We start from the raw sequence: 24,296 nt of genomic DNA, 5'->3' as shown, positions 1-24,296 counted from the left end.
TCTCAGGTTCTGGCTGCACTTCTCCCCACACCCCCTATATTTGCACACCCCATCCATTGGCCCACGAAGTCGTGAGATCTACTTGTCGACCTTCTCCTGGCATTGGCCAAGGCGGCTGTCCATCATACGAGAAGGAGGGCTGTTGGATGGGGATGTGCTCTGAGACTGTGGGGCCTATTTCCGCTCCTCCCTGAAGTCATGTATCAGGGCAGAGTTCCTCTGGGCTGCATCTACTGGCTCCCTGAATGGCTTTGAGGAGCAGCGAGGTGCTGTCCGGGGTTCTCTCCTAGGAGTCCCCCCTCTGGCTCCCTGCTTTTGACACTGTGACCCTCACTTCTGTCCCTGCTTTTTCATTTGTTGCCCCCTGCATTTACTTGAGTCCTGGGTTCAATAGTTCCTCCCCTTAGCCTGGAGGAGGAGCCTTTAGATGTAGGTGGACACAACATCAATAGGTGCCCTTCCAACAGCGCTGCAGTGAGTCATCACTCAGGCATGCGGCAATAACTCAGCTGCACTGACTTACCCTTCCACACAGAGTCTCCACTCATCTGGCAGCATCCTATCCCTGAGCAGAGCCTGGGTCAGATGACCCACAGGCTCAGGTATTTCCCCAACCCCACTAAAACTGCAAATCAGTCTGTTCAACAGCACTACACAGCCAGAAACCCTCCTACTGCTTCACAGTGTAACACTCTCTCTAGACTCCTAGCCTTGCCTAAGCCCCGTTCCAGCCTTGCCTAAGCCCTGTTCCAGCCTTGTCCTAAGCCCCGTTCCAGCCTTGTCCGGGCCCTACTCTGACCTCCAGACCTGTTACTGACCTGCTGCAGCCTTGCTTCTACCGCCTGACCTCCTAGCTTTGACTTTTGGCCTGTATCAGGACTCTGGCTATAGTACTTGGCTGGCCCATGGACTCTCATCTGGGTTCTGACTTCGGCCAGTCCCCAGAGTTTAGTTCCAGCCTCAGGCCAACCCTCACCTCAATCCCAACTCTACATACAGCTTTAATCTCAGCTCCAACCACTAGGCGTGACTTCCAGGAGACAGCACCTGGCACTTGGGGCTTATGAGATGGCTAATGTACAGCTTCACGAGCCAAGGGAACAAGGGGTGGGCTGGGTCCCCCAGGATTACTAATGGTATTTCAACATTGCCAATGGCAATCTTCTGGTCGGTGAAGAACGTTCCTGCTTGTAGCTTTCTGAAGAGTCCTGCATTCTTAAAGATGCAAGTGTCATGCGCTTTCAAAGCATCACTAGAGATCCACCAACGCTAGCATAACAATAGAAAAGTAGCCCTGTGTTGATGCACTCTGTGGCAAGGTGGTCTGGTGCCACAATAGGGATATGCATGCTATTTATTGCTTTCACACAGTTGTGGAAACCCATTGCTGCAAATCCATCCACTATGTCCTCCACATTGTCAAGAGTCACCGTCCCATCTACAAGGAGATAACTAATGGGCCTGCACACTTGCATGACAACAGATCAACTTGCATACACAGTGGATTTTCCAACTTCAAAATGATATCCCACTGACTGCTAGCAATCCAGAGTTGCAAGTTTCCACAGTGCAATGGCCACTTGCTTCTCCACTGTCAGTGTAACTTTTATTTGGGTGTCCCTATGCTGGAGGATTGGGGCAAGCTCAGCACGCATACCCAGGAATGTGGCCTTGAGCACCTGAAAGTTCTGCAACCATTGCAAGTCATCCCAAGTCTGCATTACATGATTCCACTAGTCAGTGCTTGTTTCTTGGCCCCAGAAACAGCTGGCTTTTGCATCTACAGCTGTTCTGTGAATGCCAACAACCTTGAATTGGGTCTCGCTAGGAATCTTCCCTCCAAGAAACAATCATGCTCCCAACTGATTTTGTTCTTCTTATGGTTCTGCAAATAGCAGAGGATTGTGCACCCTGTGCTTTCAATTCTTAGGACAATAATGCAGGCTCCATGCATCTGTCAGAGATGGCGAATAGCAAAGAATGCCACACCAGTTCTTGGTTTTTTTTTTAAAAAGGCACAACAATTGTGGGATATAGATGACATTATGGGATGGAGACAGTTGCATGCTAGGAAGTTGACCCTTGCTCCCAGTCACCTCTACGTGACTTGTTTCTGCCCCACCAACTTTAATCGCTTCTTCTTACTTTTCTGCATGACCAGGATTTTACAACCTCGATGTACAATACTGGGTCATGTGGAAATATTTATTAGCAGATAAATTGATTAGTTAAATTGATTAGTTATGTATCTGTTTTAAGAAGACTTTATTGTCAGTGACCAATTTAAAAAAATGATTCAGTAATATACATAGGTTTATAAGGAGTTAATTAGAAAAAGTTTAACTGGAAGATGGTATTTTACGTAGCAAAAATGTGAAAGATTTGTCTTGGTCAGTCAAACAGGACACTTTAGGACATTGACAATAATTCTCTTAAGCTTAGTAAAATTGCATTTTACTGACACATGAAGACCTAGGTTAGGGAGTGTTGTGTTCTTCTGAATTAGTATAGAATTAACTAACCAATGATGTTCTTAGTTGATGGCTGCACTATGTGAGTATCTACATTTAAATCACAAACTGAAGATACAAAGGCAGCAGCTTTCTCCTGTCCAGGCCAGTAAAGACTAAGCTAATCTTGACTAAGCTAAAAAATACTGCTTGTGTAAACCACACACCTCCTGGGTGTGGTGTCTGAGAGAGAGACTGAGTCTGTTCTACAGCCTTAACTAACAGCCAATTGGCTTTTAGCTCATGCAGTAGAGGCTCATGCACTAAGCTCCAGAGGTCCCTGATTCGATCCTGCCCTCTGACGACTGGGGTCTGTCAGCATTACACTTGCATCTCTTAGAAGCAGCATGTTCTCAATTTCATTCAATGGGTGATAGCAGAGAATAAATGAACCAAAGAGGTGGATCTCATAGGCTATAGGATGTAATATCCAACCCCCAATTTTTATCCACGTGTCCCCTGTGAGCTGTAACATAACATTACACTCTCTGAGTAGCCCTCAATTAGTGTCCAGTGCAATTGTAAAAGCAAGAAGAAAAGGGGTCAGAATGAAGCTTGGTGTTTGTGTGAATGTACATTTAAGAACACTCTTTTGATTCGATATCTATAACTGCCCATGAAAGCTCCTTGCAATATAGCCTTGGACAGGTGATCTTGGATTCCATATTATGAAAATATGAAGCATTAATACCTAAAATCTTTGGATTACTATTCAATTAAGGGTTTTTTTGGTAAAGTATCAAATATTTCAAATCGGACATCACAAGACTGTCAAAAAATGTGTACCGTACCTTTACAATTAGCTATGAAAAAACTATAGCACAAATACCCCCAGAAGATGTATGTGCTTGGAGATTTTTACTAGACTCATTATTTACATAAACCAAATACAAGACAAACTGGCTTAATTTAAGTGCTAATTTCGCCCCCTAAGCCTCATTAGCTTAATTAGGTAAATGGTCATTTATTAAACCACAATGGAAAGAACCGAAAGATAAATAAAACTGCATTTATGTTTAATGCAAAATGTGATTTCCTATCTGGTAGGTGGTAATAGGAGATAGGAGTATATTACCCTTATGTCACTGAATAAATAATACCACGTCAGTTCAACACCTGCACTGACATCCTGATTCTTTTGGATGCAATGAAGGTATGGACTATTTTTCTGCAAAACTCTTAAAGGCTTGAGCCTTAAACATTTAAGAGACTTTAACTGTCTAAGAGATAATGTCTTTCCCTTTGAAATGGAATGGCAGCTGAGGTGAACTTGGACTTTAATGAGAGGTAACTGGAGGCAGGCCATTTTGAATCTGGGACCCTTAGAACTCATTCCCTCATGTGGCAATAGAGCTCTAGTTGTTTAGCTTATAAGGCAGTGCAAAGACCCAGCTCTTTTTTTTTTTTTTAAGGTGTGCATGTGTAAGAGAGAGAGAGAGAGAGAGAGAGAGAAACTGAAAAACAGACGAGGAAGGTTGAAAAAGATATATATTTCCACATGCAAGGTGTTTTTGTATGTATCAAGCCTTACAGAGTAGAAACACTAATTTTATGTTAGTAACAATATTGTCAAATGACAGAGGTGAAGTACTTCAAATATGAAATAAGAGATGATCTCAAATGAGCTGTGTAATTGGCCTTACATTGGGAGAGGTGTTTTTGGCAGGCACAAAAACAATTTGGAAAGGCCATAGATAGGGGACCATATTTCCCTATACTGAAAAAGGGACACGGGGTAAGTGGCGATGCCAGGTGGCCTGAGCCCTACCATGTGTTGCCGCTCATCTTGAGTTGACATCAGAGATGTCATGACTTTTTTTGGCAAAAATGGACATTTGTCCCGTTTACTCTTGTCCAAATGTTCTTCTTAGGGCAAGAACAAATGGGACAAATGCCCAGTTTTGTGAAAAAAGTCATGATGTCCAAGACAGAGCTTAAAAAGGAGACTGTCCCAGCCAAATCTGGACATATGATCACCCTAGCCATAGATGAAATTAGCATTTCTACACATTAAATACACTATCTTCATAAAAGGAGATCACGTCAAATCATAACTGAAGTCACTGTTTGAAGAGTAGAGAAACACAAAGATGAATTCAAAACAAACAGTAATAGGTGTTAAGAAGATGCTCTCTAGGTGAGTGTTAATTATTAGGTTCATTGTAACTGGAAGCCCAGGTACAGTTATTTAATGAAAGAGAATGTTAAGATCCTTAATAGTGAGTGTTGAATGTAACAGGCTTCAGTTTCAAGGGCTGCCAATCACCTAATTTTCTGGAGGACGTGTAATTACCCACACATATTTATAACCAAAAACATTTCTAATTACACAAAAAAGTGTACTGTAATGACTGTAAGTCTTCTATACACAAAATTTTTTTTTTTAAGATGACTGATAATTATTGATACATTGTGTGTCAAATATACAGGATTATGTTTTACACTAAAATATTCAAAAGTATGCATATACAAGGAATTTTCAGAAACAAAATGCAAAGAAAATACTTTTTTAAAAAGGGGAATAAAACTAGATAACCTTACTCAGGAAAAATGCTGCAACACAATTACTGTACTGTATGTGAGCATGCTGTCTGGATTTGTGTTGAAATAGCACCCTAACTTGGGTGCAAATATTTATAAATGAAGTACTCCCTGTTGGACAATATTTGAGAAGTATTTGAAAACACACATTCAGTACAAATATTATGCCCTCATAAATTATATCAATAGTTATTGAAACCATCAGTTTACTGATTTGCTGCAAATAAATAAATTAGCACAATTGCTTTTTCAAGTCCATAAAATCAATGTGATAACTTCTCCCCTCTACTGTGTTATGACTTAGGATAACCCAAGCAAAATTAAAGGTTTACTTACTGCTCTGAAAGATAATCAATGAAGCAAGAGGCCTTTTTAATACCAGCTCTAGTGAGACAGCATTTTTGAATGCTGAATACAGTAATGAAACCTGAACAACTTTTATAGAAAAAAATTATCTGTAGCACCCAAGACAACTGAATAAAACATTTAACTTGGGGATACGTGGAAAATGAAGGCCTGTACCTTGTGCTGGCAATACTTGGTGATTCTGCGCCAAGCCTACACCTTTCTAGCTGACTGGCAACGATTTGCCTTTCCACCTCCAGCTCTCTGGTGAGTCTTTGAAACTGGAGCTCCTGTGATTCCAAAATAAAAAAATAAGGCATTCTAGAGTTAAAAGTACTTGGTGTACATCAATATTGAAACATTAATCATTATACATTAAAATTGTGCCTTGGTGTGACTCTTAATTAGCTGAAATAATCTATAATCACAGTAATACACACAGTGTGATTTTACAGCTCTTTAATATTTGTAGTATCTTTTCGTTTAATCTTTTCTATTAAAAAGAGAAAGAAAAGATGTTCAGGTCTGCTTCTATCTAATCTGTGATTTCAACTCTTTCAATATCTTCCCCTGCTGCAGCATTTTAACAAACTATGGTTTACAATACACTTTCCTCAGTGGTGTCTGTAACTGAGGCATATCGCACAATAATACAACTTATTCTCAATTGTAGAGATGATTGGGGTTGGAGAGAAGGGATACATCAGAGCCAATTCCCAACTGAGATGGAAGCTATCAGTTAAGGAGCCTGGACTCGGACCCATTTGACAGCAAAACTGATGACTTCAACTAATTTTATTTTTTGATTGGTATTAGCATTGACTTCTCTTCGTTCAATATAAGACCCAGATAATCAAAGAGACACAGTTTGAATTAGACTTGTTCTCTGGACTTGCTTCTCACTAACCAATTATCCAGGTACAGGAAAACAGTAAATTTCTCTTTTTCTGATGTATGCTGACACTGCAATCATGCATTTTGTAAAACATGAGAACAGGCAGAAGGGAAGCATAGTGTACTGATAGCGTTGGCCTACCACAACAAATCTCAGAAACCTCCTGGGGCTCAGGAGAATCACCATATGGAAATAAGCAATGTGAAGGTGTAGGGCAGCAAATCAGTCACTGTGTTTCAGTATGGAAAGGATAGTTGGTAGGGTGACCTCAAATATCTGCTGTATTTGTCAAGGCTGTGGAGATTGAGGATGGGTCTCATCCCTCCTTTGGATTTGGGGACCAGGAAATACCAGGAATACAACCCCTTTCCCTGATACTCCTCTACAATTCTCCACGCAAGCAGAGTCTGGACCTACTGAAGGAGCAGTGTCTCGTGAGTGGGCTTCCTGAAGAAGGATGGGGTAAGTGGGTGGGGTGAGGGAATGCATAGGAAATATGTGGCATAACTTGATCTCACAGTGCTTTAGAATTTGATGGGGAGTAAAATTTATACCAAACTGAAGCGATGGAGACAGGGAGGTCACAATTGGAACACTGCCCTGGATATGCAAATCAAAATGGCTGCTTTGACACTGGAGGACAACAAGCTGGCTTGTTGAAATTAGACTTAGAAGACCTCCTCCTCTGTGATCTGACTCATCCTGGAAAAATCTTGCTGTTTCACAGAAAGAATAACTGATGGAAAAAACACTGAAAGATGTATTGCTGCTGCTTCTATTTCTATTGACTCCTCTTTGTGGATGGGGTATAAACATCCAAGGAATGCAAAGAAGCCTGGAAGTATTTAAATGAATTTAAAGTCTTGTCAGTCTTTTCTGAAAACAAAAAAGTGATCATCAAAAGGTAAGCCTTTTATGTTCTGCTGAACATCAGGAGCTATGCCAGAATTTTGCAACCACAAGGCCATCCTCATGGTCACAGCTGATGCCATAATTCTGGATGAAGCATCAGCAACGAAGTCTTGGCCATCAGAAGGCCCTACACAATGAACACCTTAGACCCCTCCCTGGAAACATCTGGTAACTTATCTGTGAATTTGGACATAGCATCCCAATTAAAGCCATATTTGGATAATAACACCTGCTGATTTGCAATGAGCACCTGCAAGAGGAGGTTACTCACCCTGTGCAGTAACTGACGTTCTTCAAGATGAGTGTCCCTGTGGGTGCTCCACTCTAGGTGTTGGTGCGTCCCTGCGCCTTCACTCGGAGACTTTTCGTAGCAGTACTCGTACTGGCCACACATGCGCAGAGGCTGCCCCCCGCAGTGAGTCTAGGATAATAGTGCGCATGCGTGGCCAATCTCCTCAGTTCCTTCTCTACAACGGAGGCTACCCCAACTCCGAAGTAGAGGGGAGGAGGGTGGGTAGTGGAGCACCCACAGGGACACTCATCTCGAAGAACGTCAGTTACTGCACAGGGTGAGTAACCTCCTCTTCTTCTTCGAGAGATGTCCCTGTGGGTGCTCCACTCTAGGTGACTTAAAAGCCGTGTATCTTAAGGAGGTAGGGACTTCGGATCTGATAGGAACGCCGTTGATAGTACAGCCCTGCCCAAACGTATATCAGATAGAGGGCCTTGAGTAAGGGCATAGTGTTTAACAAATGTGTGCTCAGAGGACCAGGTAGCTGCTTTACAGATATCAGCCAGGGGAACTTTGCGTAAGAATGCTACAGAGGCAGCCATAGATCTAGTGGAGTGTGTTCTGATGCCGTCTGGAGGTGTAACTTTCTTCATCTGATAGCACAACCGGATGCACTGAGAAATCCAGTTTGAAAGTCTCTGGGTAGAAATAGGTGTACCTCTGGAACGCTCCGCGATGGAAACAAAAAGTCTGGAAGAATTTCTAAAAGGTTTGGTTCTATCCAAATAGAAGGACAAGGCCCTGCGTACGTCTAGTGTATGCATTGAGGCTTCGAACGAGTTCGCATGTGGCTTCGGGAAAAAGGTTGGTAAGTGAATCGGCTCATTAATGTGGAACGAGGAGTGTACTTTAGGAAGAAAATTGGGGTGTAACCTGAGGGTAACCTTGTCTTTGAAAAATATCGTATATGGTGGGTCTGCCATAAGAGCTGCTATTTCTCCTGCCCGCCTGGCGGAGGTAATTGCCACTAAAAATGCTGTTTTCATTGAAAGGTGTAAAAGGGAACACGTGGCTAGGGGTTCAAATGGTTGTTGGGTTAGGCAAGAGAGAACTAGATGAAGGTCCCGTGGGGTGGTGGGTGGTTTTATGTCTGGGTATAGGGTTTGGAGTCCCTTGAGGAAGCGCTTGGTGATAGGATGAGCAAATACGGAAGTACCATCAATTTTGTCATGAAAAGTTGTAATAGCAGCTAAATGGACCCTGATGGAACTGGAAGAAAGGCCGGATTGCTTAAGGTCCAATAGGTAGTCAAGTATGAGCGGAAGAGGTGCTGACGTGGGACTAAGTTGTTTAGTTAAACACCAGTGTGTGAATCGTTTCCACTTACATAGATAGGTGGTGCGAGTAGATTGTGTTCTGCTATGCAGGAGCACTCTTTGAACTTGTTCAGAACAATCTAGTTCATTTTGGGAGAACCATGTAGGAACCATGCTTTGAGGTGGAGCATGGATAAGTTGGGGTGGAGAAAACGGCCGTGTTGTTGTGATAGGAGGTTCGGAATGAGAGGCAAGGGGATTGGTGGTCAAATGGACATTTTGGTGAGAAACGGAAACCAGGGCTGTCTGGGCCATGATGGGGCAATTAGGATCACCTTGGCTCCATCTGTTCGTATTTTTATCAGGACCCTGTTCAGAACCGGTATCGGGGGAAACGCATACAGTAAGTTTTGGTGCCATGGGATCATGAATGCGTCTCCCAGAGAATGTTTGCCTAGCCCTGCTCTGGAGCAAAAATTGGGACATTTCTTGTTTTTTGCAGTTGCAAAGAGGTCTATTGCTGGGTAGCCCCAAATGCGGAATATGTTGCGAATGGTGTGCTCGTTTAATTCCCATTCGTGATCCCATGGGAAACGTCTGCTTAGTTCGTCCGCTGTGGTATTCATCACTCCAGGAAGGTAGGCCGCTGATACCCGGATGTTGTTCGCAATGCACCAGTTCCAGAGTTTCATAGCCTCTGTGCACAGAGACTGGGATTGAGCTCCCCCCTGCCTGTTCACGTAGAACATGCATGCAATATTGTCTGTCATTATACGTACGTGTTGGTTCTTGATCAGTGGTAGGAATTGACGGCACGCATTGCGAATGGCTCGAAGTTCTAGGACATTTATATGGAGAGAGGTCTCGGTTGAAGACCAAAGCCCCTGGGCTGTGTGGTGAGACATGTGTGCACCCCATCCTGTCAGAGATGCATCGGTCGTCAGTATGAGGGATGGAGCCTGCTGAAGAAAGGGGACTCCAGAGCAGAGGTTGGAGTGAATTGTCCACCACTGTAGAGAATCTTTGACTCGGGCAGGTATGGAGAGAGTCTTGTTTAGAGGGTGCATATTCGGTCTGTACACCGTGGCCAACCACGTTTGGAAGCACCTCATATAAAGACGTGCATTTTGAACGACGGAGGTGCACGAGGCCATGTGACCTAGTATTTGTAGGCAGTCCCGGACAGTCACCTGGGGACTGTTGCGAATCCTTGTGGCTAGTTGACTTATAGAATTGAAGCGGGCTGGTGGGAGAGATGCCAACCCCGTCCGGGAGTCGAGGTATGCCCCTCGTGCGGTGCCTGAGGAGCCCGGCTCTTCAAAAGTGCTGAGGCGAGGAAACACAGGCAGGGAAACTGTTGACCTGCCTGAGGCACTTTTGTGCCTCACCAACTTCTTTGCTGGAGAGGGCTGCCCCTTTTTTGTAGCTTTCTTCAGTTTTTTTGAAGCAGGGGGGCTGTGGCGGGCAGTAGAGCTGGAGTCGGCTCCTGGGTCTGAAACTGACCCGATAGACTTCTGCAGGAGGAGCAGTTTCAGTTTAAGCTCCCTGTCCTTTTGTGCCCTGGAACTGAGTTTGGTACAGTGGGCACATTTTTGGGGAATGTGTGTTTCCCCCAGGCATTTTATGCAATGAGAGTGGCCATCAGAGAGCGAAATAGCGTCCTTACACGTAGCGCAGCGCTTAAAGCCTGTGGAGCCAGGCATGGTAGAAGCGGCTGCGGCTGAGAGAAAAAAAAATTTTTTTAAACAGATAAAAGAACTAATGAGCTACACTAACAAGAACTGACAACAAACTAACTACTAGAACAGGTAATAGTAACAAAGTGAGGGATTTCCTAACGAGTCTGCTGAGCTCCGTCTCAGGCCGGGGACGGTAGAGAAGGAACTGAGGAGACTGGCCATGCATGCGCACTATTATCCTCACTGCGGGGGGCAGCCTCTGCGCATGTGTGGCCAGTACGAGTACTGCTACGAAAAGTCTCCGAGTGAAGGCGCAGGGACGCACCAACACCTAGAGTGGAGCACCCACAGGGACATCTCTCGAAGAAGAATGAAGTCATATACATTTTCCTCCCCACCAAGTCCAGTTTCTTGGACTTTTTGTCCTTGGGGGTGGACCTATATCTTCCCCATTGTGACCTGTCATTTACTGCTGTTACCATGAGAGAGTTAGGAGCTGCATGTGGACATAATACTGCTTTCCAGAATGTTTAACTGTAGGTGGTAATGAAGCTGCAATATTCCATGGGGACTTGGGGCTCCAAATTCTCCTGAGCAAATGCAGCCTGAATTCCCAAGGTGGAACCCATATGCCTGAGAAGGCCTTGGTGTTACTTAAAGTCACTGGGCACTGGTGAGGAAAAGGCTTGTACTGCACAATCATTCAGAGAGTAAGAATGAGGGTGTGGAACCAATGGGGGGGGGGGGGGAGAGAGAAAGGTCATGTACGAGCAGATCCAGCTAAGGAAGAATGACCTCAGACTGTACTTGTAATAGAGGTGGCACAGGAAGAGAAACTGCAGTTGGAATCAATAATTTTGCCCTGGATTCTGTTGAAGAGCCGGATCTCTCAGACCAAAGCACATCCCAAGGATTCGAAGGAGGCAATTGGGAATAGAGGTATGGCATTGGGGGTGGCCAGTGGGTACTAGGCCGGGGCTCCTACCCCTCCTTTGGGAACATTGCTGATCCTGGTACTGATGGTTAGCTCAGGATGGCCTTGAACCCTTCTCAGAACAGTGCTTTGAAGGCACTGGGGAACCAGATCTTAAGGAGCCTTGAAAGTCATCCTGTGGGAGCAGAGGAGCCACCTCTGAGGGAGCAAACAAATGATTAGCCTCATCCAGAACCCAATATGGAGAAAGCATCAGTGCCGAGGATGAATGAGTAATTGATGCCGTCAGAACCAGAATAGGCATTGTACTTTGGTACTGGAGCAAATTACGTTTGAAACAGAAGTTAGCACCAAACCTGGTGATGGGTTCTGTAGTAAGGACATCGTTGGTGCTGAAGACAACATCTGTGCCAATGTACTACAGGGTGCCACAAAGGATGTTGGCTGTGACTCTGAAGTCTGAGCCCCTGATGGTGCAGAAGGCGATGCTGATGAGACAGCTATGTGACCAGATCAGATGGCCCAATGGCACAGCAGAAGATGATGATGTAGAAGCTATGCCCTGAATTACAGGGGAATCAGGAATGGAAAGGCAAAGCAGATCTAACGCTGCACGGGATGCCAATGGAATGGATATGGTCTGTGCTGCTGATGATAGCTAACTCAATGGATGCTCGATGGCCAGTACCGTAGTAGACTGTAAAGAGACCAATTGATCTCGGTGCAGAACTGGAGAGTCGTTAGACATGCCAGCTCCATTGTGCATAGTGCAGGACTCATGGTGCCAGTCAGCATTTCTCTTAGAAGATGAAGAGGAGTCTGAGTCCTGAAATGGTTCTGATTCATCTTGTGAGACCTCTTCTTTGGAGGACCTGAAGAAGGAGAATGAACCCTCCTCCTGTTAAGGAAAGTGCTGAATCTTGAGCCAGGAGCCACATCTTGTCTAGGCTCTGAAGGAGAGCATGGGGCCAGATGATCTGAATATGTTCAAGTGCCAAAGTGGGACTCATAATCTGTTCTAAGAGATGCTGTTTCAGAAGCCCCAGTAGCTCCTCTCTTTAATGTTCTCTTCTCCCAGGTACAACAAACACCATGTATGGGGGTCACTATAACCCACATGATGGACAATGTTTAAACCCTGGTGAGGGCATCACCCAGGGTAACTATCTATCCATCCTCACTACTATAACTAAACCTAAGGGTACTAATACACTACACTAACAATGAACTGTATATAATAAAATCCCAGCGAAAATGGACATAAACAGTCTGAGGTAAATCACCACAAGAATGCTCTGACTCTAGCCATTGGCAGTAGGAAGGAACTGGGTGGGGGGTTTGGGATGGTGCTGTCCTTAAATAGCCAGGCAGGGGCTACAGCCCTGGGGTGCAAGTGCCACCCCTACAAGTACTGCTAGGCAAAGTTCTCTGACTTCAGTGTGCTGGGCACATGCATAGCTGAGTGGTTACAAGTCTGCAATAAATTAAAGACGAAACAGTTATGTTCGGGCTGCATTTTCCTTACTCTGATCCTTAGTGTTTTGTGAAGCTAAACTTGGATGAAAAGGAATTTAAGAATTATTTCCTTACTGAAGACTTTTGTACATGTATATGCAAAAAAGGAAGGTTGGATAAAGCATGGAGTTTCCATATAATCACTGTAACAGGAAAATGATTTTCTATGAACATTATTCAAAGAAGATTAAATACCTTACGGAAAATGCTATTAACCCAGACATTTATGAATAATTTTGTCCATATAGAGACATATCTAGTATTTCTAGGTCCCTCACAGCACATTTACTGTACAAAAGATGGTGAAAAATTGTTTTCTTATCTATACAGATGAGCAATTATAACTGAAGTCAACAGCAAAGAAACTGATAAAATCAAAATCTGAAAACTGCTGGAATTGCTTTTCTTCTAGACTCAATCATGCTTGTATTGTTCTCTGTATTATTAAAAATCTTAAGCTACCGCGAGGGGAAAGCTTTTTCCTGCAAATTTTTCCTCTCCAAGAAACAATCACCGAAAAGCAAGAAATTCAATGCTGAGTGGTCCAGTCATCCGTTTAATCTTGCTGAGTCAGCAGCAATTCATTTTAAATCCTATAGCATAACATTTGCATGTACAAAGAAAAAGTGACTCCACAGATCTATAATTTCATTCTGAGCAGCAGTTGGCAACTAGCTGCCTTTCAATTTCAAAAGAAATTACAATTTTGAAAGGCATCATCATAGCAGGGGATTTAAGTAATAACTTGATATTGACAATAAAACAAGAAATGCAATATCTTCAAATATGAATGAAAGGAACAGTTAACACGGAACCACAATTGAAAAACCTCTATCCAAGTCTCTTGAAATTGTATCCCAGAGGAAAAAAGATAAACCAACAAACATTTTGGTGCGTAGTTTTTATGTAAATCCAGCTTCAGTACTTTCTTGATGATACCCCTCGCCATCAAAGTATGTAAACTTTAAAACTCTTTTGAAAGCATGTTTGTGGTTTTCTTTTAATATCTCCAATTTCACAAGAGTAAAATAAATATTAGAAAGCCACGATTTGTTTGTTCCAGTTTCTCCAGAACTATGCACTTTTAAAGATTTTAATTACACAGCAGACATTTTGAATGTTCTACACTAAGCATCATTATTGTAATATCAGAAATTAGACACCACTAACATTTCTCCTGATGTCTGTAAGCATTCCCTCTATGATGGACTAAGGACTATGGGCTTGTCTACACTACAAAATTAGATCAACTTAAATTAAGTTAAGTCAACCTACAGCCACCGCAGCAATTAAATCAGCTGTTGGTGTCCACACTACCCTCCTTCAGCCGGTGGTATGTATCCTCCCTGGAATGCTTGCACCGACTGAACTGGGATATTGGGGGGGCACTGACAGTTGTAGTGTGGGAAAATGACTGATGTGCGGGGCTCACAGCTGGAGCCCCCTGCCCCAGGAGCTGGAGCTGAAATGTGAAATAGTAGCAGCCAAGAACATCAATTTCACAGCTGGTAGGCTCCCTGCTGTTAAATTGAGCCTATCATTAGGCTCAGGGCTTGGAAGGTCAGCTCTGGGGCAGGGTGGGAGAACTCTAGCTGTCAACCCCATGCAGGGCTGACTGCCAACAGGCAATGTAAGTAATGCATTGTGTACACAGACATTATGTTGCCCTAACTACATCGACCAAAGCACTATGCCTCTTGCAAAGGTGGAGTTATTAATTCAATGTAGTGGGCAACTTACATTGGTGGGAGCACCACTGTAATATAGACACTGACAGAGTTAGGTTGGCATAAAGCTTATGATGAGCTAACGCTGTAGTGTAGATCATGTTTTAGTCCAGAGAGCTCTTGCTGAATTGGGCCCTTATCTATAGTCACAACTGCATTGGTTTAGGTCTGTGGGTCTCAAACTTTTTTTTTCGAGGACCACTTGAAAATTGCTGAGTTGTTTGTACGGTTGGCTAACTATTGTAAAGCGCTTTGGATAAAAGTGCTATATTAATAAATAAATAAATAAATAAATAAACAAACTTTGTTCCACAAATAAAAGCACACAACTCATATTTAATATCAGAAGTCTTTCATTTCTAATGTGATGTATGTGCCCTCTCTCCCGCGCCACAGCAGCCCCCGAGCTGGGACTGGGAAGGGCGGGGCGGTGGTCTCTCACCGGCAGCCGCAGTCATGGGAGCTGGGGAAAGTCACCTTTCTCTGGCCAGTGCAGCCCTGCACGTCCCAAATTCCCCCCACCCTCTCTTCTCACCCCACTTCCCCCTTCCACCTACCTCCTATTCCCCCCAAGGTCACCACCTCACCTTACCTGTGCGTCTTCTCAGGGGCCAGGCAACTAATTAGTGGAGCCATGCCTGTGTGTGTGGCCACCCAGGCGAGCACCTTAGAGGGAACTATCTGTGGACCACCTGAATGGAGCTCGCGGACCACTGGTGGTCCATGGACCACAGTTTCAGAACCTCTGGTTTAGGTAAAGGTGTGATTTTAAACAGATTTAGTTAAAATGGTGAACAGTCTTAGATTTATATGTTATTTATAATAATTCAGTTTATCAAACTGATTTAAGTGGTGGTGCAACTTTGAATATTGACAAGGCTTGGGTCTCCTGTGCGTAAGAAAAGCTATGACATTGGTTCTTTTAATACTGAATATTTAAAACATATAATTTGAAGTATTTTTCTAAAGTTAATTGATGTGCAAAGTGAAGATTATTTTAATCATACGGAAAATTTACTTCAATTATGTCAGTGGCGGATTTAGAGTTAGTGTGGCCCGGTGTGCAGCTTCATTTTCAGCCCCCCCCCCCCCCCCTCGGGACCCAGCCAAGAAAAAGAACATTATCTCTTATCTCCCTTCCATTTTTCATTCTTTTTTTCTTCATCCTCCTTCTATATTATAAGTAATGGGAAGTAAATGACAATAAAGTGAGGTACCTTGATTGGGGCAGGAGATTGGGGTGTGGGAGGGGTGAGGCTCTGGGAAGAAGTTTGGGTGCAGGTTCTGGGCTGGGGCAGGGAGTTGGAGTGTGGGAGGGGGCAGAGGGGCAGCACTTACCTTGGGAGGCATGGCTCCCAAAGAGATCGGAATACACACCACTCTGGCAATGGCTCCTAGGTGGGGGGGGACGGGGACCAGGGGGTCTCCTTGCACTGTTGCCTGCAGGCGCTGCCCCCGCAACTCCCATTGCCCACAGTTCCCGGCCAATGGGAGCTGTGGAGTTGGTGCTCGGGGCAGGGGCAGCGCACGGAGACACCCCCCCATCTCAGGGACATGCTGGCCACTTCTGGGAGTGGCGCAGAGGGAGAGAGGCAGAGCGGACAGGCAGCTGCCTTAGGCCTGCTGCTGGCACATCACGGTGCGCCCCTTGGTGGGACAGGGACAGGTGGTCTCTGTGCCCTGCCCAGGGTGGGGGCACCACGCGGAGCTGCCTCCTCTCCCACTAAGGGCACACAGAGATGTGCCAGCAGCCTGCTGCTTCCGGGAGCGGTGTGGGGCCACCGGCCATGCCATGCCAGCAACCTGCCTGTCTGAGCCCTGCTGCGCCGCCGGCCGGGACTCGGGGGCAGGTTGTCAGATGAGTTTTATCCTGCATATTGGGGGGCCCCCGTCATTGGGGGCCCCATGTCACCGCACAGTTTGTTTCATGGTAAATCCACTCCTGGATCATGTTAAACAAATGAAATACTTTCACTATTTCTTCTTCAGTGGTTAAATAAATAGTCAAGGTGTGGCAGCTTTAATTATTTTAAAGATAGAAGCCCATTGTAAATGAGAATGTTTACTGAGTAAAAGGGAGTTAAGCAGTAGCAAACAGTGTATAGCAGTCTCAGTTTGAGTGGAATAAAGTAAATAATCACACTGGAAAATGTTCAGTTCTTGGCTTTCTGCCATATAGGAAGGGTGTTTAATTACTGACACTGACATATCCATATCAACAGAAAACTGAATACCAGAAATTCCTAATTTAGATTTGTAGGGTCCTTACTTTTATCAGTTCTAAGAAAGAGGTAAGACCTCTCTCTCTCTCTCCCTCTCTCTCTCTCTCTCTGTTCTTCTCAATTCACTCTGTTGAGAATGGTATATTTCTACATTTGTTTAAAAGAGGCTAAAACCTTTCTCCATTTGCTCCCTGTTAAAACAAACCAAGGTGTTGAGATTATAATAATATGCATTTTACATAAGTACATGGTATTAATCCACTGTAGACAATAACACACTCCTAAACTTATCATATTTTCTTAAAGCAATAATGCTTGATTTTTCTGAAAATGTTTTTATAATTGGATCTGGAAATTTTAAATGTTAACTTCCTCAATGCACACAAATCCATATTACGACTACTCAAGCATAATTAAGATTACATTCATAGTTTTTAGTTTAAGTGAGATGTAAATCTTTTTAATAGGCATGAAAACAAATAATCACAATTAAGCCACTTTATTCAAAGATATTTAATTTTGTGAAAATTACAAGAAAATGTATTCATTGTTTAGGATTCCAAAATTATTTAAAAGTACTTTGTGAAGTTTTCAGTACTTGTGTGTAAATGCTTCTCTGGAAACTCACCTGTCTATCTTACAAATGACTTTGCTTTTACTTCCAAAAGTTTAGGTAGATACAGATTATTGCAGAGTGGTAGCTCTGCTATAGTTAATGTTGTGTAAGGGATGAGTCTCTCCTGTGTGAGGCTCCAGCCAACCCATAAGTCAAGAATTAGTCCTTGGACTCCCAAACCACAGGAGGAACAGCAGCTCTGTCTGCTCAACATCACTCCAGGGCTTGAAACTCTCTCCTGCCTGATGGTGGCAATAGACTTCCCAGGTCTTAGCCTACTCCAGCCTTGTTCCCAGTCCTACTCTTGCCGCTACTCTGCTCCCAGTCCTGCTCCAGCCTGCTCTTGCTGCTGCTCTGTACCTAGTCCTGCTCCAGCCTCACCTTGGACTCCTAATTCCACCACTGACCATTAGGCCTTACTGTGCCAGCACCAACTACTAGGCCTAACCATCTCCATCCCAGTTTCTGAGAAGTTAGGCATTTCTTACAGTTAAAAGATGACTATTTTAAGTGTTCTAAAATCCACATCTTATTCAGTTTGTCTCAAAGTTTGCTGTGCCTTGTAGGGGTGCAGGATAGGGATATTGGTCCAAATTTGGAGTCATTTGAGCAAGGGGTTCCTAGGATATGGTCCCTCTGCTGTGGCCACTGAACTTGAGGAAGACCCATGTACTGTGCATTTGAGCCCCTGGCAGCTTTCAGAGAATCTGTGCTGTGCATTAGGTGTGCATGCATACATTCTGAAGGGGCTCCTTTTGAAGCATTAAAGGTACTCATCCCCGCAATGAAACCTTAATGGCCCGTTTTGAGCGAAGCCTCCATATGCCAATAACACAAATTACAGCACTTTATCCTAACTAACGTTACAGCAGAGTTTGGGGAACAGAGAACATGAGCAGTGTAGGAAAAAATCTAACATCTTCTCTTTGTTAAGGCAACACTCTGGTTTAGGTCAGGTGTAGCAAAGAGAAGTTACACCTGGCCTATACAAACACTGAGCCTACTCCACATAACCCACCCAGACTTGCTAAATGTTACCACCTCTTCACTCTTTCTCGGAGGATTATTTATGGCACCCCCCCTTGCTAAGCCCTGGAAGCCACAGTCAAGTATGCCAACAAACCGCTGACAATTACCATGGCAACCGGATCCCAGTGTGCATGGCTGCTAACACAACATACAGAATTCAGTACTGAAATGAGGTCTACTTGATTCCCTGAAGGTACACATGCACCTCTTCTCATATTACAATGAAAACTAAATTCCCCCATCACTTAACTCAGCTACCCCTAATAGCTGGAGTGTATGCAGATACATGATAGACTTCAAATCTGTGGAACTTAATATACTCACAACTTTTCAGAATCCTTCTTCTCTACTTATTATGACACCACCCCACTGAACCATTCCCAGAACCTATTGCTAGTGCTGGGGATAGAGCTAAGATTGCACTGTGAGTTTAGTGTGTACCTTCACTCATATCAGAGGTTTTCAGAGGTTTGAGTGTAGCTGGACTCAACATTCTGGAAAGGCATGACACACCTCTGGGCAATCGTAATTCTGCTTCTGTGAAGTTTTTGGGCAATGTTGATAAATGCTAAGTAATGCACATTGGAAAAAATAATCCCAACTATACATATAATGATGCGGGTCTAAATTAGCTGTTACCATTCAAGAAAGAGATCTTGGAGGCATTGTGGACATTTCTCTGAAAACATCCACTCAGTGTGCAGCGGCAGTCAAAAAAGCGAACAGAATGTTGGGAATCATTAAGAAAGGGATAGATAATAAGACAGAAAATAGCATATTGCTTCTCTATAAATCCATGGTATGCCCACAACTTGAATACTGTATGCAGTTATGGTCGCCCCATCTCAAAAAAGATATAATGGAATTAGTAAAAGGGTCAGAAAAGGGCAACAAAAATGATCAGGGGTATGGAATGGCTGCCGTATGAGGAGAGATTAATAAAACTGGGACTTTTCAGCTTGGAAAAGAGACAATGAAGGGGGGATACGATAGAGGTCTATACAATCATTATTCATGTGGAGAAAGTAAATAAGGAAGTGTTATTTACTCCTCATAACACAAGAACTAGGGGCCACCAAATGAAATTAATAGGCAGCAGGTTTAAAACAAACAAAAGGAACTATTTCTTCATACAGGTTGACTGTGCATTGTATGAAGAAATAGTTCCTTTTGTTTGTTTTAAACCTGCTGCCTATTAATTTCATTTGGTGGCCCCTAGTTCTTTTTTGAACAGGAGCATGGTCAGATATAACAATAGTATCAATGCTACAATCAGTGACAGAATTTATCAAGTCTTGTGACCTAAGTTCCCTCTAACCTGTGCGGCTGCGCAACAGCCTATTAAGCGCCACGCAAGTGCTCAGGGCTGCGGTGGGAAGAGATGCCTCTCCCCCAGTCCTGGACCTGCTGCCTCTCCCTGCCAGCCCCAGCCCCGGCCCTGCCATCAGAGACTTGGGGGGAGTCTTCTCACCATGCCTTAGACCTGGGGCAGCCTGCACCCCAAACCCGTCATCTCCAGCCCCACCCCAGAGCCTGCACCCCCATCTGGAACCCTCACCCCCCACCCGTGCCCCAACCCTCTGCCCCAGCCCTGAGACCCCTCCCACACTCCAAACCCCTCGGCCCCGGCCCCACCACATGAATTTACATCACCTCCATATTGGTGCACATAACAAAATTCATTCCGCACATGCATGGGAAAAATTAGAGGGAACACTGCTTGTGACACTAAGAAATAGTCTAATCTTGAATATGTTGAAGAATCTCTGTATTGTGTTAAATTATATTGTTTTCACTGCAAACATATTTCAGTGCTACACGTTAAGCAGAATGGTAATCTGAGATGAAATGGGGAGTATGGTTTCTTTAGGAGCAGCGAATCTGAACGTTGCTAGTTTCCAGTGGAACACAGGCTAGACACTTCAGCGAGATGCTCGGAAGGCTCAGAGGTTGGAGTGTGCCTATTGCTACCTTGTAGAAAAACAGCAGGGCATTTGTAGACCTAGAGGGGAGTCCTTGTATTGTCTGTGGCTGGAGGAGTTGGGAGCTGACCCCTGGTAGGCAAAGACAAGGTTTCCTCATGCTAAAAGACAGGTGGTAGCGAGGAGCTTAACAATCTTTGGAATCCCTGGAAAGCATCACATTCTTTGGCAGCTCAAAGGGGGGCCCATCTGAATTTATATTTAAAAAAAACTCCAACATGTTAGCAAAGTCACTGTCTCAAGACTCAAACCCAGTGCCATTGGAATGAAAGCATTACCATTAAACTCACTTTTACAGAGAGAGTATTTACAGGCCCTGACTGATCACTTGAAGAAAAAAGCTAAAAGAGGATGGGGTGAGAGAAATAAGACCTCTCAGCCCTTGGCTCTCAGGACATCTTCTAAGCTTAGGAGCCTGCCTTTCCTTCCTCTAGCAACAGCACACTGTAAAGTTTAGGAGCTGCACAGGAAAGCTTGCTCTCCCCCTGTCTCCACATTGGGGGAAAGGAAATTAAGGAGTTAGACAAAGTATCTTCCAGACAAAAGCTCTAAATTAAAGTGATTAGAATGATACACTTAGAAACTCACCCTTCAAGAGTAAGGCAATTTCAGATAACTTCATTAACTACATCACTGACGTAATCTTTCAGGATTTAATGGAAATATTAAGGTGATATTAAAAAGTACCCAAACAAACTTAACTGACATGTAATTAAAACAAAACAAAGCTTATCTTCACCAACCACAGTATAAACAATGATTAGAAATCTTTAAAAAAACCAACAACCCCCCAAAACAATACCTCTTCGATTATAGAGGCTTCCCTAATTATTCTATAGTTAAGGTTGAGTTCGGTTTTTCAGATAAAGCAAGGTTTAAATCCCCTGAAGTATGAAAACAAATGTTTATCATAACCTACGACCCTCTCTCAACGATTTAATTTTCAGTAAAGTTTGAAGTAAATTGTTCAGTAGCTAAGTCATCTTGGAGTTAAAGGATTTAACTGATTTTTAGAAAAGGCTTTGTTTAAATGCTCAAAATTTAGGAATATGAAACACTAAACAAAATCTCTCGCACAGACTAGTTTAAACAGTTAAATAATGCTAATAACTTTTATCTATTAATGTTTCTGCCAAGGAATAAATGAATACAAATTATTTGTGAGAAGACTACAAGTATCATTTTACATGAAATATTGGCGCATATAATATTTGATATAATTCTGTCACTGAAAGTTTTAAGGATCAGCAATTTCTAGACAGACACACTAACATATGTAGGTCTGACTTGACATGGCTTGTAGAATTTGCATCCACAAGATGGTGGAAACTTACAACATTGTTTCCTGATGTGGAGGGCATGGAAATAGTCCCATGGTTCAAAAGCACTCCAGTCGGTGATTCCCCTTGTCCCAAAACCACTGCAGAAGTACACCACACTCCAGCTGTACAGTGAAAATAGATGGAAAAGGGATCTACACTCTGCTGTCTGGGGCCAAACAAAATCAAATCAACCTTTCTAGAAAATTTGTCTCATTCAAACATTGGGGTGGCATCTGCTGGGATTGAAGAATTTACAAGCGGTGTGTTTAAATGGTAGCTGTGGGCCAAAATGAACATCAGGAGAAGGGGCTGTATCATTTAGAAGTTTACAATACATCCCAGGAAAACACTAGTGAACAACACTTTGAAATGTCATAGCATGTAAATAAGTCTGGGGCTTTTAAGCAATTTTTTGAAATGTTAGAGCATATAAATCAGTCTAGGGTTTTCTTAAAGCAAAATCATTGTACTTCATTAGGCCCAGAATAGTTGGTGGGCATACTGGCAAACAAAAACCTGCTCTTTTTGGTGGCAAACAACAAATGATATGCACCAGCCCATCCTCCAGCCTGAATTAAGTACCTCTTTCATAGACTCCTTTAAAAATTATGTTCCTCCTCCATGTCCAGTGACCACTCCATGGCCAGACAATGGTATTTTTATACACCCCACTCGTGAAACAGTGGTAGAAGATGTAGAATAAATACACTCACTTTACATTTTACAACATACAGATTGCTTGAAATCTGACCAATCTCATATAAAAATAGTTCAACAATATCAAGTCACATATTCAATTATGTCAAAATCCAGTGGGAGGCATATTCCAAGAAGGACACAAAAACTGTAGAGCCAAAAGGGACACAGTAGTAGCCAAACTGGGTGGCAATGAAGTTGGGGTCTCCCTATAGAATTCTGCAGACATTAAGGAATGACATCTTAAAATTAACTCACTAACAAATGGATTTGGTCAAACTATTATAAAAGGTGGAGGAATTAGTAATTTAACTTCGCAGCAGGAGGTAGTAACTATTAGCAATATTCACTTGATTGCGCAAATTTTAAAATGAATTAATATCTGTAAATACTGTAATTAATTCATTAAATAAAAATGTTTCTCAAGCAATTGTGTGCAGCATATATGATACTAAACTTCTTATGCATTTAAATAAATAAATAACAAAATAAAGCAAAGCAGGGGAATGGTCAAGATTGTTAAAACAGCACACTTATCTGGAGCATACGAGTGGAAGGGAATTTATAATATTAAGGAAGAAAATTTGCAAGACTAGAATGTCCGGGATCTTGGGCACCACACAAAATTAACTATTCGACTGTGCCAATTTTGATTGTTATTCCTAGATGGACAGAGAATCCCAAAGAATTGGTATATGTTAACAGTATGGATAGAAAAGAGAATGGGACCTATAAACAGCACTATCCCAGCATGAAGATGGCAATACAAGCAGGAGATGAAATAAACGCAGCCTGTTGTAAATGAATCAAGCACAGATGGTTCTGTGAGTGCTCAGCATGAATGGTAACATAGAAAAACAAATGCAGTGGAATGTAGGCCTGGCTTGACATGAGTAATTAAACATGGGGAAGGCTTCATTTCTTGGAAGACAGGATTAGGCAGATAAATAGATCAGCAAACTGAAAACAATGTTTGTGTTAACTAAGACAGGTAAATGGGTCAGCGAGCTAAGAGACTACGGTGTGGTCTACACTGGGGTGTGAGGGGAATCGATCTAAGTTACACAACTTCAGCTATGTGAATAACGTAGCTGACGTCGACATATTTAGATCTACTCACCACAGTGTCTTCACTGCGGCGAGTCGACAGCTGACTCCCCCATCGACTCCGCCTGCGCCTCTCACTCCGGTGGAGTACCAGAGTGGACGGGAGAGCCCTCGGCAGTTGACTTATCGTGTCTAGACTAGACGTGATAAATCGACCCCTGCTAGATTGATCACTGCCCGTCGATCCTGCGGGTAATGTAGACAATCCCAGAATGTCTGAACTAGCTAAGATAAGGGGAGGGAATACCCAGGGAAGCGCGTACAAAGCACAACATAACAATAGACAAGATAAATGAGGAATGTAAAGATGAGGTAAAGAATAGATCGAACATGGACACTGCATGTATAGTACCCCTGCTGGAGGCCTGGTGGTCCTACTACACCCTGTCCCAGGAAAGGAGCAGTGAAGGTGGGTCCTCCAGGCCTGCCAAGAATGGCTGCAAGGAAACAGCCAATCAAAGCACAGCAGGCTCAGTTAAAAGGAGCTGCAGGGCTTGAGCTAGTCAGTTCCTGACTGGGACCAGAGGAGCAAGGACGGGTGCTTGTTGCTGGACACAGGAGCTCAAAAACAAGCTCAACCAGAAGGAAGATTCTGGAGATACTTGCATGTAGCAAGGAGGGAGAGGATTTGAGAACTTCAGCCCTGAGGTCAAGGGAAGAGAAGGGGCAAGAGGGGAAAAGGCCCAGGGAATAGCAGCAGCAACCACATAAAAGGA

At 43.4% G+C, this 24,296-nt stretch overlaps 1 protein-coding gene across 50 annotated transcripts in view; it reads right to left on the bottom strand.

Annotated features, from left to right (window-relative positions):
- Positions 1-24,296, bottom strand: part of PKP4 (plakophilin 4) — a 210,137-nt gene that overhangs the window by 128,851 nt on the left and 56,990 nt on the right. For 40 of the 50 annotated variants that reach the window (XM_065560571.1, XM_065560542.1, XM_065560544.1 and 37 more), the window contains one exon: positions 5,574-5,686. The exons of the other annotated variants lie outside the window; for them this stretch is intronic. Coding sequence is in view for 16 of the 40 variants with exons in the window: in XM_065560542.1 (XP_065416614.1) it covers positions 5,574-5,686 (113 nt within the window). In the remaining 24 variants the exon portion in view is untranslated. The remainder of the gene's footprint in view (positions 1-5,573; positions 5,687-24,296) is intronic. 50 annotated transcript variants of the gene reach the window in all.

Source organism: Chrysemys picta, chromosome 11 (assembly GCF_011386835.1).
Source record: "Chrysemys picta bellii isolate R12L10 chromosome 11, ASM1138683v2, whole genome shotgun sequence".
In the NCBI taxonomy this organism is placed as follows: domain Eukaryota; kingdom Metazoa; phylum Chordata; order Testudines; family Emydidae; genus Chrysemys; species Chrysemys picta.
The sequence above is the reverse complement of the archived record's forward strand: the minus strand, read 5'-3'. Positions and strand labels throughout refer to the sequence as shown.